This window comes from Mastigoproctus giganteus, chromosome 2 (genome assembly GCF_048544385.1).
Source record: "Mastigoproctus giganteus isolate SK-2022 chromosome 2, ASM4854438v1, whole genome shotgun sequence".
NCBI classification, from domain to species: domain Eukaryota; kingdom Metazoa; phylum Arthropoda; class Arachnida; order Uropygi; family Thelyphonidae; genus Mastigoproctus; species Mastigoproctus giganteus.
In genome coordinates this window covers 101,524,831-101,540,367 of record NC_143576.1, presented here as the reverse complement: position 1 = coordinate 101,540,367, position 15,537 = coordinate 101,524,831, and the positions used below count along the sequence as shown (strand labels likewise).

General features: G+C 36.8%; 1 protein-coding gene across 1 annotated transcript in view; it reads right to left on the bottom strand.

The window, feature by feature from the left end:
* LOC150089465 (uncharacterized) overlaps positions 1 to 15,537 on the bottom strand; it is a 1,372,165-nt gene that overhangs the window by 469,556 nt on the left and 887,072 nt on the right. The window contains exons 40-41 of the mRNA XM_090389992.1: positions 14,901 to 14,954; positions 2,687 to 2,740 (exon numbers count right to left, since the gene is read on the bottom strand). Of these exons, the coding sequence (XP_090246118.1) occupies positions 2,687 to 2,740; positions 14,901 to 14,954 (108 nt within the window). The remainder of the gene's footprint in view (positions 1 to 2,686; positions 2,741 to 14,900; positions 14,955 to 15,537) is intronic.

Genomic DNA, 15,537 nt, shown 5'->3' with positions numbered 1-15,537 from the left:
ACATCATATGATAAAAAAAAAAAACAAGCAGGCACTGTTGACAAAGAGACCCAAAAGCCACACATAATATTAGACTACATGTTGAAAAGTGGCATCAACACAGTTGACCGAAAGCATTTAACTAATTAGTGCGGCATGCAGCAAATCACTGGCCAATGGCTCTGTTTCTTACATTACTGAATATGGCAAGTGTAAATGCCCCAATGCTGTACTATGGCAATGAAAGTAATCTTAATATGGTAAGAAGAAAGTTCTTGAAAAGCTTAGCATTAGACCTTATGAAAGGACATTTGTTTGAAAGAGCAACAATAATGTTACTGCCTTTTTAGCAAAGTACAGACCACAGGTGCAATCAAAAGAACAGGAAGAGCAGCCACCCAAAACAATGGGTGGGGATAGATGTGTCTTCTATAATTGTGCAAAGCAAATAAATATATGATATAGTGCAGCATGTGTAACAAGTATATATGTAAAAACAGGACAGACCAAATTCATTTATGCCATGTGATGTTTCTCCATCTGACGATGAAGATATTGTTACAGATGGTTGCTATCCTAATGCATTGAGCTAGGATAATGTTGGCATGCACTCCTTTAAATCTGTTGGATTGCCACTTTGTGAGGTTGGCAAACATTAAAATTAAATTTGTCACATTTGTTGTACAGGTTGATAGTTACACTGCAGTTATCTATTGTAATAGTGAGGTCCAGAAAATTTGTTTTGTTTTTTTAAGTGTAAATTCATTGGGATATAAGTGTTCATATTCTATGAGAAAGTCTGGGCAATTTATAAATAAATATATATATCTTTCAACCAGAGTATATAAGTATAATGGCTTTTTCATATTTTCTAGTGTTAAGAATACATTCAGTTACAGGCAAGATTGCAGTACAGTGCAAGTCAACCTTGCACTGTACTGCAAAGACAGAGCTTGCAATAGGTAGACATTCATTATTATTTATATGTTTTGTCTAAATATGAAGTGCTGCAGTCAATAACAGATGTATGGCAATTTAAGAAATTATGATAGAAATAGACATTCTGCCCTGAGGAGCCCAACAGCTCAGAACATTGAAATATTTAGCAGAAGAAAGAAGACTAAAAGTTCATACTTGGTTTATCTGGGAGCTATTATGCTGCATGTTATGTTGTTATTCAGCATGTCCAGGACCATTGTTTAGCATAGATGGGAAATTATGCTTCCAGATAACCCAAATACAAATTTATAGTCTTCAAACACATTTACTCTTTACTTTCCTTCCACTAAATATTTCAACATTCTGAGCTATTAGGTCCTGAGGGCAAGTATTTCTTATTTATATACCCTAATTATATTATATATCCTAACTTCTTAACTTCTGTTTGGCAAAAATTGGTTCTGTTAATAAAAATGGCCATACAACTTTCTCTGACTACAGCATATAACATTCACACAAAATTTATAAAAAATAATGAACTTACATATAGAAAAGTTTCCTATGCTCTTCTATTATTAGCAGACATTTGCTGCATTCGAGAAAAAGTAAAAAAGAAATGATAATAAAATAAACCTGAACATTTCAGCTGGGACTCTAAAACACGGATCGATGCAGATGTGGGGAAAAAGAGAACTGGTTCCATACAATCTTCGACAGCACTCAATATGAAGAGCAGCGAGCACAAGTGAAAACTATTGTGACAAACCTTGACCCTAGCCATATTGACCAACTTATTATGACAACTGACAACCTGAGGGCCTTCCAAACATTTGCTAAGGAAGTTTTCACCAGATGCAGACATGTAAACCTGACTAGAACTTGAGCTGATAAATTTTTATTTTCTTTCGTTTTTTTTTTCTCTCTTTCTCTCTTCACATTCTGCTCTGGGTCTGGGTCTAGTTCCTAGATCCGAAGTAGCAATAGCACCCTCCTGCTACTCTTTCCCTTTCTGTCCCGTTCAGGATGAAAAACCATTTTAAAAAAAAAAAAATTTTTTTTTAAATGTTTTTTTTTTTTTTTTTTTTTTAGTTTTTCTTTTTTTTTTTCTTTCTATCTACCTGTTGCTGGCACCTGATCGTTGCTGTCTTCCTTTCTGTGATGGAGATTTAAAGGGTGTTTTTTTTTTTTTTTTTTTTTTATTCTCACATTCTGCCCTGGCCTGGTGCTCCCCAGGACAGCGTAGCAACCTCTCACCCACCCTCATTTTATTTATTATTTTTTCTCCCTAACAATTTATCCTGGACTGGGGCTCCCTCCCCTGGGCCGGGAGAATCCTCCTCCTCTTTAGTCCTTTTCTCCCTCTTCACCTTACTCTAATTTTCTGTTCCTCCTTGGGAACGAATTCCCCAGGAGGGCGAGCATATAGTAGGGGAGGCATTGCCTTCTCGCAGTTGTTGTTGTTATTTGGTTTTTAGGAGCATTAGCAACTAAGGCCATATTGCTCCAGAGATATGTGGTGGTCATTCCCTGCCCTTTCTGCATCCTCCGTATTTGGTAGTCACGGGCTCGAACCCCGGTCTAAAATACTAGATAAAATACTAGATAAAGCATCTTTTACATTATATTAGACACCTGATAGAGTAATTGTTATGTTCTACTGTATGCCAATAACATTGTCATTGATGATGAAATATCATGTAAGAATGAAATTTATAAGTAATACGAATTTCATTTTTATAATTTATTAATCTTACTACATATAACCTACCTTGTCTCCATCTTCACCAGGTAAGCCAGAAGGGCCAGGTGGTCCTGGAAGTCCCTGTGTAAAAAAAATATACTTTTTTATGAAAATATATATAGGTTATCCATATACGTTTACTTATTTATACATCTCTGCCGATTTCTAGAAAGCAGAAATTGGTAAATTTTTAAATAGCTCTAAAAATTCTAGAAGACACAAGAATATGCAAAACGTTTTTGCAAACCTGCACATTTTAATGAATATGGCAATACACACTGCAGTATGAGTAAGTAATAATCAGCAGGCTGCTTTAACACATTCACTAACATGTGAAGCTATATACATCGTGGTGAATTTTCATCAATGAAAAACAACTTCATTTTAAGAACTATTTTCATCTGGTTTGCAAAATGGAAGAAAGAAAAATTATATATATATATATATATATATATATGTAAATTTTTTTTTTTTTTTTGTTCAGCAATCTTTGTCCAAAACTTATTAATTGGGCATAGTGCAAAGAAAAGTCTATAACTCCTCCTCCTTCTCCACCCCCAACGGGGCTAAACAAGACTTGACCCCAGATATTTTTGCACTTGGAGTGGAGGAGACTGATCATAGGAGACAGTGAATGTGTTAATTACATTTATAAAGAAATTTAAAAGCAACTGGAAATATATATAAGATAACTACTGCTGCTGCTTGCCTGAATATTTAACCCATAACCCAGGTATGCCAGTGAGTTTTGTTCCTCACATGCACACTCAGGTAACAGGGTAAAAAGTTGGTCCATTAACTGAGTGCATTTCAAAAACTTCATATGAGAGGTGCCACTAATTTTCATATGATTTTCAGCAAGTGCATATAATTATTGAGAATAAACATAACTTGATCCTGAAATTTTCGTGTTTCTGCAATAACTAACAGAGATGTCTGGAACTTTCAATGAAGAGATCAAAGTAAACAGTTTTGTTGATAGGTATTAGGAGTTTTAGCTGTGTGGACCAAGTAAAAAAGAAGGCAAAAAATCAATGAAATCATGCAGAGTCTTAAAACCCTGAGACCAGCTTCAGTTAAGATTGTCAAAACTGAATCCGTGTCTGAAGGTGATTAATATTAATACAAATTATCTGACAGCAATGGAGGATAGATGAAAAACTTTGGTTTAATAGTTTATTTAAAAAGCAAAACTCATAAATTAAATGTCACTGAATCTGAATTTTAAAGAAATGCAAATTTATAAGTTTCTCAACAGATTATATGAATTCTCTCTCTTTATTTTTCCTCCCTCACAAACTCCTCTCTCTCAGGAAAAAATAAGTCACACTATAGAATTCAAGTCACATTATTGAATGCAAACTGACTGCTATTAAATATTAGTATTAGCAATATAGTGCAAAGAAGTCGGGGCTTTTGCTGCACCCGCCAAAAACCTTCCTTCGAATGTATTTCCTTAAAATTACAGTCTACAGAAGCTCAAGTCTAATGCCAACAAATATCTTCTTTCATCTTCTCAACCTACAACCCAAGCATGGTACTAAGTACTATAGGTTCTAATACCTCTCATGTTTGGGGTTTTCATAAAAAAGGGTACTTGTCAGACTGTGTTCAAAATTTATAGGTTGCTGGGGTGCCATATGGCCTATTTTGCTGGTCTGGCGGCAATTATAATTTATCTAAATCTGGGTGAATGGCATTTTTTGGATATGAACGGGTAATTTAGATAGTAACTATTAAACTTGTAAAAGTTCCAGAAGGGTATTTTTGAGGTGGGTGGGATTAGAGGTAAATACATAGAAGAATAAAATGAAATTATATAGAACAATAAAATGAAATTATAATACAATTTTAAAAATAAATTATAATGCAATATTAATACTAATTTGTAATGTTATCCACTGGGCAAGGACTGGTATAACCTTTCTACAGCATAACAGCCGACTTATGCCTAGTGACAACTATATATATATTTTCATCCTCCCGGTGTGGTGATTTTTATCCTGACGGTGCATTGGAATTTATATTTTGATTATTACATGAATCCAGTGGTGGTAATGTGTATATTTGTGATATGGTCTTACTGATGTCAAATAATTCTCCAGAAAAATATGCTGGGAAATAGCCTGCTTAAGTTAATGGGTGAAAAATGTAGCAGGATGGATAGATAATAAAAAAAAAGGGGGGGGGGGGTAGTAGACAGATTAATCTGACGGGGTCAGTTGGAGATTCTAAAGTGAATGCCATTTTAAGTTGTTTTAGGGCTTAAATTTGGACATCCGGGTTACAGTGAGGTCAGTCAATGAGCCTTGTCTGAGTGCAATAAACTAATGGGGCTAAAGGCATTCTGTGACCCAATTTAGATTAATGTCAGGGTGATGTTGGATTAAGTTGGCTTAAACAGCTGCGTTCATATGAAACAGCTGCGTTCATAAGAAATTTGATGAATTTAACAGGCATATTACTCTTAATTAAATTGGCTTTTAGCTTTACTAATGCACCCAGCATATTTTCTGGGATATTACATACAGAACAGGATAATATGTAACTGCAATTCATCAAATTCCATATGAACACAGCTATTTAATTCAATTATGATATCTGTTAATATCCAAAAATTACAATTTACCCATCCGTAACACAGATAGCACTATTCTATGTTCACAGTTTGGAACATCCAGATTTAGATAAATTATAATTGCTGCCAGTCCAGCAAAATAGGCCAGATGGCACCCCAGCAACCTATTAATTTTGAACACGGTCCGATAAGCACTCTTTCTCATACCAACCGCCATCCACAATGACAGCAGGTAAATACTACTGTACTTCAGGTGAACTGGCATCTGCTAGCACACCAAATTGCTAGGCAGCACTGTTAGCCCTTAATGCCTGAAATGCCTTCCATCCAAAATATAAATTACATAACATATATATATATATATATATATATATACACATATATATTGTTTTCCAGCAACTTCTGGTTTACATATATTTCAGTGTTTCTGTAACACTGAAATTAAAAAATGTTTCGTTTATGTCTCTCTTTTAAACTGAAAAAAAAAAAAAAAAAAAAAAAAAAACCATCATTAGTATTTTGATAAGCTATATAGCTATTTCTTGCTAGAGCATGGAGGATAGCTGGACATGCTTATATTCCTTGCTACAGTTCTTGTTCACTAGAACACTCTGTATTTTTGATGCCTTCACCCAAGGGCTGTTTATATATTGTGCTCTATTCCCCCAGAATAGTGCCTTCAAACACCTTGGGAGGAGCTATTCATTATCAGGTGTTTGAGTTCATGAGAAGCCTCATTGAATAAACTGGAAATGCTGCAAAGTATTTACAAGTTGTGACGAGGAAAAACTGTAAAAGAGATGGTTTATTGCCCCAAAAGTTATTTTGGGGCAGGTAAACCCATGAACAATTTATACCTGTGTTGATTTTCTGTAAATGTTTCTACTTGCAGAAGTTTCCTGTGTTCATATTGTAAAATGCTATGGTAATTCAACACTATAAGGGGGAAAATATATCAAAGCTGTCAAGTACAATTTCATGCATATACTTTATACATTCACTCACTCGGTGGTGTTATGGACCCATTTGGAGATCCTAATTAAGTGAAATTTATTGAAGTGTTGTTTATAAAACTTCTCTTCAGGAACTGTTATATGCCTGAAAGGGATTTGCTTTTACTTGTACACCCAGCAGCACTGCTCAGCAATGCATTTTTGATTTAGTTTTGTTTTCCAGCCACTTTTGGTTTACATATTGTTTATGAGCATTTTATGTCATAACATGCTGGAAAACATTCCAACATTCCTTCTGTTCTTTTAAAAATGGCCCCAAAATGAATAAGTGAGTTAGATATGCAAATAATAATGTGAAGAGGGTGAAAAGCAAAGCTTGTCATTTGAAACAAAATCAGAAATTCTATAAAGACTGCACTCTGGAAATCATTAGATTGATCTGTACAAACCATTTGATATAGTGGAGTCCACCATTATCAAAACTTTAATAAAGGAGGAAGCAAGCAAGGCTGTAATGTAGCAAGGTAGCATTTAAGTGAAATGAAATCAAATAAATCTAGACCTTCAATAATGACTGGGATACAAAGATTGTTAAACAGGCTTATAAAGGGCAATATGCAGCACAGAATTCTGTTAAAACCTACAATAATTCAAGGAAAGGCAATTAGTTTCTATGAAGATTTAAAGAAAATTTTGCTAAAAGGATCAAATGCTGAACCTTTTGATGCCAGTAAAGGCTAGTTTGATGCCTTTTGATGCCAGTAAAGGCTAGTCCATAAGCATTGCTACATGGGAAGGAGGGGGAAAATAGCCAGTGCTAATGTGAAAAGGACCAAAATAATTTAAGACCCTTCTTGAATGTTACATAATGTAAATACAATACATAAAGTTCCATAATTTTAAGTTAAATTTCTTGCATTTTCTTGAATATACATTTACGCATTTTATTATATAATAAATATGTATTTACAATTCAATATTGTTTTACAAAAATACAATGCCTTAAAATCAGCCAGAAACCTTAATCACACGACACCAACCAATGCTCTATTTTTATGACCCCCCAGCTGAGAGTGCTAAGCAGAAATTGCTTTAATTTTGTGATGCAGACTTAATATTATCAACTTTACATCTGAAAGGCAAGAAGTAACAATTAAATACACACTATACTGCCAAAAGTAACCAGATACCTGCAAGTTGTAAAGACCCTTTTACTGATACAATATTTAATGTGTTGGCCTTTAATTGCACAAGTTGGACTTTAATTGTATCTTTGTTGGTAGACTCCAATTTTTAATAATATGAAGGCAGTTATTTTGATCTATTTCTCCTTCAACACGGTAACCAATTCAGCTATGGATTGTTTGTTGGCCTGGCCTGAAACTGATACCTTGCCAATACCTTGCCCAATACCTGAGCCAAGGTACTGGCTCGGGTATTGGGCAAGCCAATGAAGTTCTGCACACACGCACCTTCAAACCAAATCACTACAGATCATGCAAATGAACAGCATAATATAATGCTGAAACAGAAATGGGATCCTCCTCACAGTGCTGCCAACGTGCAGGAAGAGCAAACTGCCTTTCTGATTGCCATTCCTTACAGTACATTAACAATGTGAATTTACAAGTTCAACTCAGAATGTTAAGCACTTCAATGGCATTCATTGTTTTGCAATTGATGACCAATGGCCCAAACCCATAAACACCCCTGTTTTTTTTTTTTTTTTTTGTTAGTTGTTGGTGCATCGGCTTCTGTGGCCATAATGAACCTCCCAAAGTTTTTGCATTTTACTCTGATTCAAGCCCGAGGAGGGATTCGAACCCGCGACCTTTGCGTTGCCAGGCAAAACACCCCTGAATCAGTAACAGCACCCTTGACAAACTTCACAGTTGAATAACACATTCTGGTGAAGTAATCTTCTCTAGACATCAACCAGACCCTAACATGGCTATCAGATTGAAAAGCCATATACCATGATTCATCACACAGCTTTCCAATGTTCCAGAGTCCTATGATGGTTTGTGCACTAGACAGGTCTACACTGTATACTGCATGCTGCAATGTTGATTTATATGCATCAGCTGCTCTGTAAAATCTGATGTTATGTGAAGTCTTCTAGGTTGGTTGGTTGGTTGGTTGGTTTATATGGAAGTTTATTGGCACAAGGGCACTAAGGCCAAATTGCACCTGTCACAGTAATTCTGCAAATGATATATATTTTTTTTTTTTCAGTCATATGTCAGATAAGTTCATATAAATGAATTTGTTTTAAAAAATTAAATAAATCGGATAAATTTGCATCATCAATGAGAATATGGTTCATCTCTAATGAATTGTTTTGGGTTAAAACCGATTTAAAATTTGTTAGTCGAGCAGCATGATTGTAGGGACACTCGAGGAGAATGTGTTTCACTGTAAGTAGAGCGGAACAATAACGACAGTGAGGAGGTTCATCACCTGTCAACAAATGGAGGTGGGTCAGATGGGAATGGCCAATGTGTGTTCTTGCAAGGACAACCTCTTCTCGTCTGTTTAATCGCGAACTAGATTTCCAGTATTGTGGCTTTTGCTTTATTTGGAAAAGTTTGTTATGGGTCTGTTGCTGCCCATACTGATGTCCATTGGTCAATACATAACTGTTTTATGATGAGTTTACAGTTCATATAAGGAATCGAGGCAAGTGAAGACACTGGGTTGACTGGATTTTTTGCTGCTTGATTTGTTTTTTCATTTCCCTGGATTCCAGCATGCCCGGGAATCCAACAGAATCTTACATCTGTGTTATGCTCTGTGAGATTAATTAACTCTGCTCTGATTTCTTTCAGGATAGGGTGAGAGTTCGGACATTTATGTTGTAAAGATGTTACTGCACTCAAGGAATCGGTATAGATTATTATCTCTTCATTAGACCTCTTGTTGACATGTTCGATAGACATTTTTATTGCATGAAGTTCAGCAGTGTAAATACTGCAACTTGCGAAAAGTTTTTCAGAGATTGCACAAGTGGGAAGAACTACTGCAGCGCCTACATCTGTATCAGATTTGGATCCATCAGTATATATTTGCAGACAGTGTTTGTTTGCTGATGCATGAGCTAAATGTAGCTGCTGTATAATTTCATTGTTCAGCGCCTGTTTTCCCCATTTTCGAAAAAAGTCATCACATAAAGTTTTAAAAGTGGACCATGGGGGCTCTATTTCTCCGGTATCTTGGTGGATATTGTCGAGTGGGACACTCCAATACTGAGCAACATACTTCAATCTGATTCCAGCAGGTTTATTTTCATTTGGTTTATTCCTGTAGAAATTTATGAAAGATGGATTAAAGAGCTAAGGACAGATAGGATGTGAGGGCATACTCCGAAGTTTTGCAGCGTACGTAAGCAGTAGCATCTGTCTCCTTAAGGATAATGGAGGTTCATGTGCGTCAATATATAGACTATGCACTGGAGATGTTCGGAAGGCACCTAGAGCTATTCTAAGTGCATTATGTTGAATGGTATTTAGGGACTGTAATGCTGACTTTCTAGCTGAGTCATATACGGGTGCACCATAGTCTAGTCTGGATCGGATTATGGTTTTATATAAGTGAAGAAGGGAGTATCGGTCAGCTCCCCATGATATTGCAGAAAGAACTCTAAGGATATTCATTTTTTTCAAACAAATAGTTCGTACATGCTGTATGCGTTTCAGGAAGTTTAATTTCTTGTCCAATATTAAACCTAGGAATTTAATATTGTCATTGACTGGAATAGCATGATTTCCCAGGTGCAATTCAGGATCAGGGTGCAGTTTTCGTTTCTTGCAGAAGTGTATAGCAAACGTTTTCTGAGGAGATAGTTGGTAGCCATTTTGTAACATCCACGATTGCGTTTTGTTTATTGACAGTTGGAGTTTCCTTTCAATGGAGAACATATTTTGCGAGTAACTGGATATGGTGAGATCGTCAGCATAGAGATAAGTTTCTACTGAATTCGGGATGGTTGTTGTTAGAGTGTGTATTCTAACTGCGAAGAGTGTGGCACTGAGGACTGACCCTTGTGGGACTCCTTCCTCCTGTATGCAGATTTTCGAGAGTGAACTTTGAAAACGAACCTGAAAGGTTCGATATTCGAGAAAGCTCTGAATTAATGATGGTAAATGTCCCCTTAGTCCTAGGGCATATAAGTCACGAAGGATGCCATGACACCACGTGGTTTCAAAAGCTTTCTCTATATCTAAGCTCACCATGACCAAATGTTCATTCTTTATGAATGCATTTCGCACATTTGCCTCAGCCTTTATCATAAAATCTAGGGTAGACCTGTTTTTACGAAATCCAAACTGATCGTTGTTCATAGTAGTTTGAGTTTCAAGATACCAGGTGAGGCGACTATGTACCATTTTTTCCAGAGTCTTACCCAGACAGCTAGTAAGAGAGATTGGTCTATAATTATGAGGGTCTGATTGGTCTTTTCCTGGTTTTGGAATGGGTAGAACAACAGAATGTCTCCAGGAAATGGGAAAATAATTTGCAACAAATATTCAGTTGAAAAGTTTTAGGAGAGAGTAACGAGTTCGCTCATTTAGATTCTTTAACATTAGGTAGTATATGCCGTCTGGACCAGGTGCACTATTGGCTGAATTTTTTAAGGATTCTTCTAATTCATACATGGTTAGTGGTTTATTATAAGAGAGGGCTGACCTCGTTCCGAAATTTATTTTATATTTTTCAGTTATTATTTTGGCTTTTAGGAAAGTTGGATCATATGCGGTTGAGGCAGAATGGTGAGCAAAAGATTCCGGATGTTTGCAATATCCTCTGGAAGGGTTATCTCTGTCCTTTATAGACGATGATTGGGGAAGGAATTGATGGAAACTTACCAGTAAGGCATCTTATTTTCCGCCAGATTAGTCCTGCACTTGTGTCTTTAGTGACAGATGAAGCAAAAAGAATCCAAGATTCCTTTTTAGCTTTTCGCCGGGTGTAACAGGTATGGGCTTTTAGTTTCTTGTATATAATGGGATTAGCAGTGGTTGGATTCTTTCGAAACTGATTCCACGCCTTGTTCTTCTCTCTCTTAGCAGTGTTACATGCTGAATTCCACCAATAGTTTTTGTTTGGATCCTTTATTTGAAGTTTGAGGAATGGTAGTAGCAGCAGCTGTCAACATTTCTTCTGTGATGTGTTTAACGGTGGTTATGTGGTTTTTTTTTTTTAGGAGCATTAGCAACTAAGGCCATATTGCTCCGGGATATGCGGTGGTCATTCCCTGACCTTTTCGCATCCTCCGTATTTGGTAGTGACGTGCTCGAACCCCCGGTCTAATGAAGAAGCGTGTGCTACGCACTGCTGCTCCTTCCCACCTGGCTACGGAGGCACCTGTGTTTAACGGCGTTATCTATGGAGTGATGTTGGATAATATCATCCTCTAGTGTAATACTGGATGCATATTTATTCCAGTCAGCTTTTGAGAATTTCCATTTAGATCGACTGCTTACTGCTAAGTTTGTCCTTGTTCAGAGCTTACAGATTATAGGAAAATGATCACTATTTAATGGGTTTTTTGAGACTCTCCAATCGAAGTCTGGAAATAATGTGGGTGAGCATATCGACAAGTCTATAACAGAGGTAGAGCCTGTTGGGAAATGGACATAGGTGTGGGAGCCTGTGTTAAGCAGAGTGAGATTATTCTTTACAAGAAAAGCCTATATCATGCGTCCCCGATTGTCTGTCTGCAAAGATCCCCATAACTGGTGATGCGCATTAAAATCGCCCAACAGGCAGAAAGGAGAGGGTAGTTGTAGGATAAGGTCATTTAGTTCAGTTATCGAGCAGTTCTGATTTGGTGAGATATATATTGATACAAGTGTAAGTGTTGTACCAAGAGCAAGGCGTACTGCAACAACTTCTAAAGTGGTTTGTAGGGGAATACGTCTGGAAGGGATTTTACTGTCAATCAGTATAGCTACACCACCATGGGGAGAGATCCTGTCATGCCTGAATATTGTATAGTTTTTAACTGAAAGTGTCACTTGCGGAGAAAGATTCGTTTCTTGTAGACAGATGCCTACTGGATGATGCTGATTTATCAAATCGTGAATATCGTCTATGTTGCTACGGAGGCCTCTACAATTCCATTGAATCAACTGATCCATTATTTAGTTTTTGAAGTAGGTGTTTCTGACTGTTTTTTAGATCCAATCTGTTTATGGCGTTCCAATTTTATTTTATCTTTTCTCGGGAAAGTGGGTCGTGCAGTATCCATGTGTTCTTCAGTATGTATTTCTAAAATGGTTTCATCGTTATGAGTTTTGTCATTGATTTCCATATCTGCAGTTAGAATCTTTTGAGGTTTAATATTTCTCAGACTCTCAGTATCTGAGTGTGATGGAGTAATAGTTGGTGGTACGGTGACTGGGGTATTATTTGCTTGGTCTTTTACATGTTCCTTAGGGGACTCCAGCGGACTCTCTAGGACAGCTTGTGCCCAGTCGGAAATAGATGTAGCTGGTGGTATGGACACTTCAGTTTGAGTTCCTTCCGATTTGTATTTTTGTGCTGTGGCTGCATACGTGAGTTTCGGTACTGAGAGTAAAACTTGTTTCCTTGCTTCTTGGTAAGTCACTTTTTTTTCTATTTTGTACTTTTGTATCTTCTTTCCAGTTTTCACAGATTTTCGAGTAAGCTGGATGGTTACCTTTACAGTTTGGACATACTGATGTTTGTGCTGGGCAGTCTGTTTGTGTGTGTTCCTTAGATCCACAGTTGGGCACACTGAAACCCCTCTACACACTATTTGAGCATGGCCAAATTTTTGGCACTTGAAGCACCTGAGAGGATTGGGGAATATAAGGTCGGATATGGCAGTTCAGATATCCAGCCTTAATTGTAGCTGGAAGGATTGGTGTTGAAAAAGTCAGTATAACACTGCGAGTGGGAACTAATTCACCGTCTTTCTTGATTTTAATTTGCTTTGCCTGTACAACTTTTTGGTCTTGTAGCTCTTGGACTAATTCCTCTTCGGTAACATTTATTAAGTCCCATTCAGACAGCACTCCTTTGGATGAATTTAAGGTGGCATGTGGAGTTACTGTGACAGGAATATTCGTGAATTTTGAAATTCTTTGCAGGGCTTCAGAGTGCCTGCTATTCATTGTTTCTATAAGTAGATCTCCAGAGCGGAGTCTTTTCACCATTTTAGGTGGTCCAGCAGCATTCTCAAGACATTTCTGGATAAGAAATGGAGAAAGTGCACCTACTTGTTGACTTGTTTGAGAATGTATAATAAGAAATAGTGGTGTTTCCTTTTTGGATCCTTCTGTTCTTTGTCTCTTGGGATGGGAAGTGTCAAAGTCAGTTTGGTCTGTCCTTGAATAAGTTGAGGCATGAGGCTCAACAGATGGATTACGGATTTCGTGATCCATGTTAGCTCCTTTTAGCCCTTGGCAGAGAACCTTTTCTGCCAAGGTTACCGGCCCCGCCACGGGGAGGCAGGAGCAGTGCCGCTAGAGTGACCAAGCAGTGTAAGTTAGTTTGTTAGTTTTAAGGAAAAGAAAAGAAAGGTGGTTTTCCTTTCTTAAACTTACTTACAAATCGTAAGAATAAGTTAATGGTAAATTACCTTAAACGTAAGAAAAACTTTCGAAAATAACAAGATCTGTCGCACTGAGAAGATGCTCTGTAAATCGCTCAAAAAATCGCTCGATCACAATAACGCTTGGCACCAGGGGCCGAAGTCTTCTATGTATCAGCCTTATATTAATATCAGTTCCAGCAGCATCCTTGAACTATCTGTTGACAGTATTCAATGATTTTAGTTGGGAGCTATGTACTACTCTTTTGAGTGCCCCCTCGTCTCTTCCTATCAATTTCTTCAGTCAATGTGAATGTTTCTTGGCAAATGTGGAAATCTACAATTCTAAGTATTTGATAGTACTGGATGCAGGCATCAAATGGTATGTTCCACAATGTACCACCAATGTGCAAATCAGCTGATAATGGAAAAGTCTAGTAGCAATAAAAAGAGAACTTTCCAGAATGCAATGCTCGTGTTCAGAAATGATGGACCCGTATGGGTGTCTAAGTAAGGCACTGATCAATAGTTACCAGGAGGCCCATTCATGCTCCAGACAATTATAATTCTGTCTGGCCTGTACAACCTTCTTCATGCAGAAGGTCTTAAGAATCTCATGTTGAGTATATCCACACCTGCAACCATCTGTTTGCGTGGTGCAGTTGGAAACATGATTCATCAGATCCAGTCATTCACTCTAATGGCTATCCACAGCCCACTGTAGGCATATTTGCTTGTGGCATGCCATCCATAGAGGTACTCAGTTGTGCCAATGGCAGTAAGAGCACAACCATGTTAGTATCCAACAGATGTGCCATGCTAAAAGTGGGTTGTTAAGAGAACAATATGTTAAAGAGAATGTTAAAAGAACAGTATTGTCCTAATATCCTTGTGTATTAGGTCCTTGTATATTGAACCATTTGATTGGTATATGAGTTAATTCAGTTCCAAGATTTTCTTTTTATTAATTAGTAGTGAATTATTGTTATTTATTTAATATCATTCGATGGAGATTGATATATTTGACATAACTTGCCAATTAATAGTAAATTATATCAGCGATAAACAATATTATGATTCCAAAAAATAACTAAATAACATATGAAAGAACATCAAAAGTAAAATATAAAAATAGTCCTATATCTTACTTACTCTCACTCCTGGTTCTCCATCACTCCCTGTGGGTCCAGGTAAACCAGAATCTCCCTTTAAACATGGGAAATATAAATAATGTGGTTATAACATTATCACAACACTCATGAATATCACTGGCTATTATTAAAATTAGTATTGAAATAACAGATAAAAAAACAAAGGTTATGTAATGTCTACCATAAAAAATGAAATAATAATAATAAAATAAAGAATAAATTTAAATCTATATTGGTTCTATGATTCGAAACAGATAGGGAATAACTTGATCCACCTCTTTGACTAAATGCAAATTTCCATAAATCCAGTTTACAATTATCATTACATAATTTGAGTCTATGTTTCTTTGTTTGCATCTTTCCATAAAGAGAAAAAATACTCCATCAATAAGCTTGGGGATCATTAGATCCCCAAGCTTATTGATGGAGTATTTTGCAATCGAATTGTGAAAGGTTGGAAGACAATACGAAACATGCCAGGAATTTGGCATCGTCTTCACGAGTCCATGAGACGTCGATGTGAGGCCTGCATTCAGGTAGAAGGTGGACATTTTGAACAATTACTATATGGTGAAGTGAACAGTTAAGTGTCATAGACAAACCTTCAAAACTCGGAAACTAAGCATTTCCGGAACTAT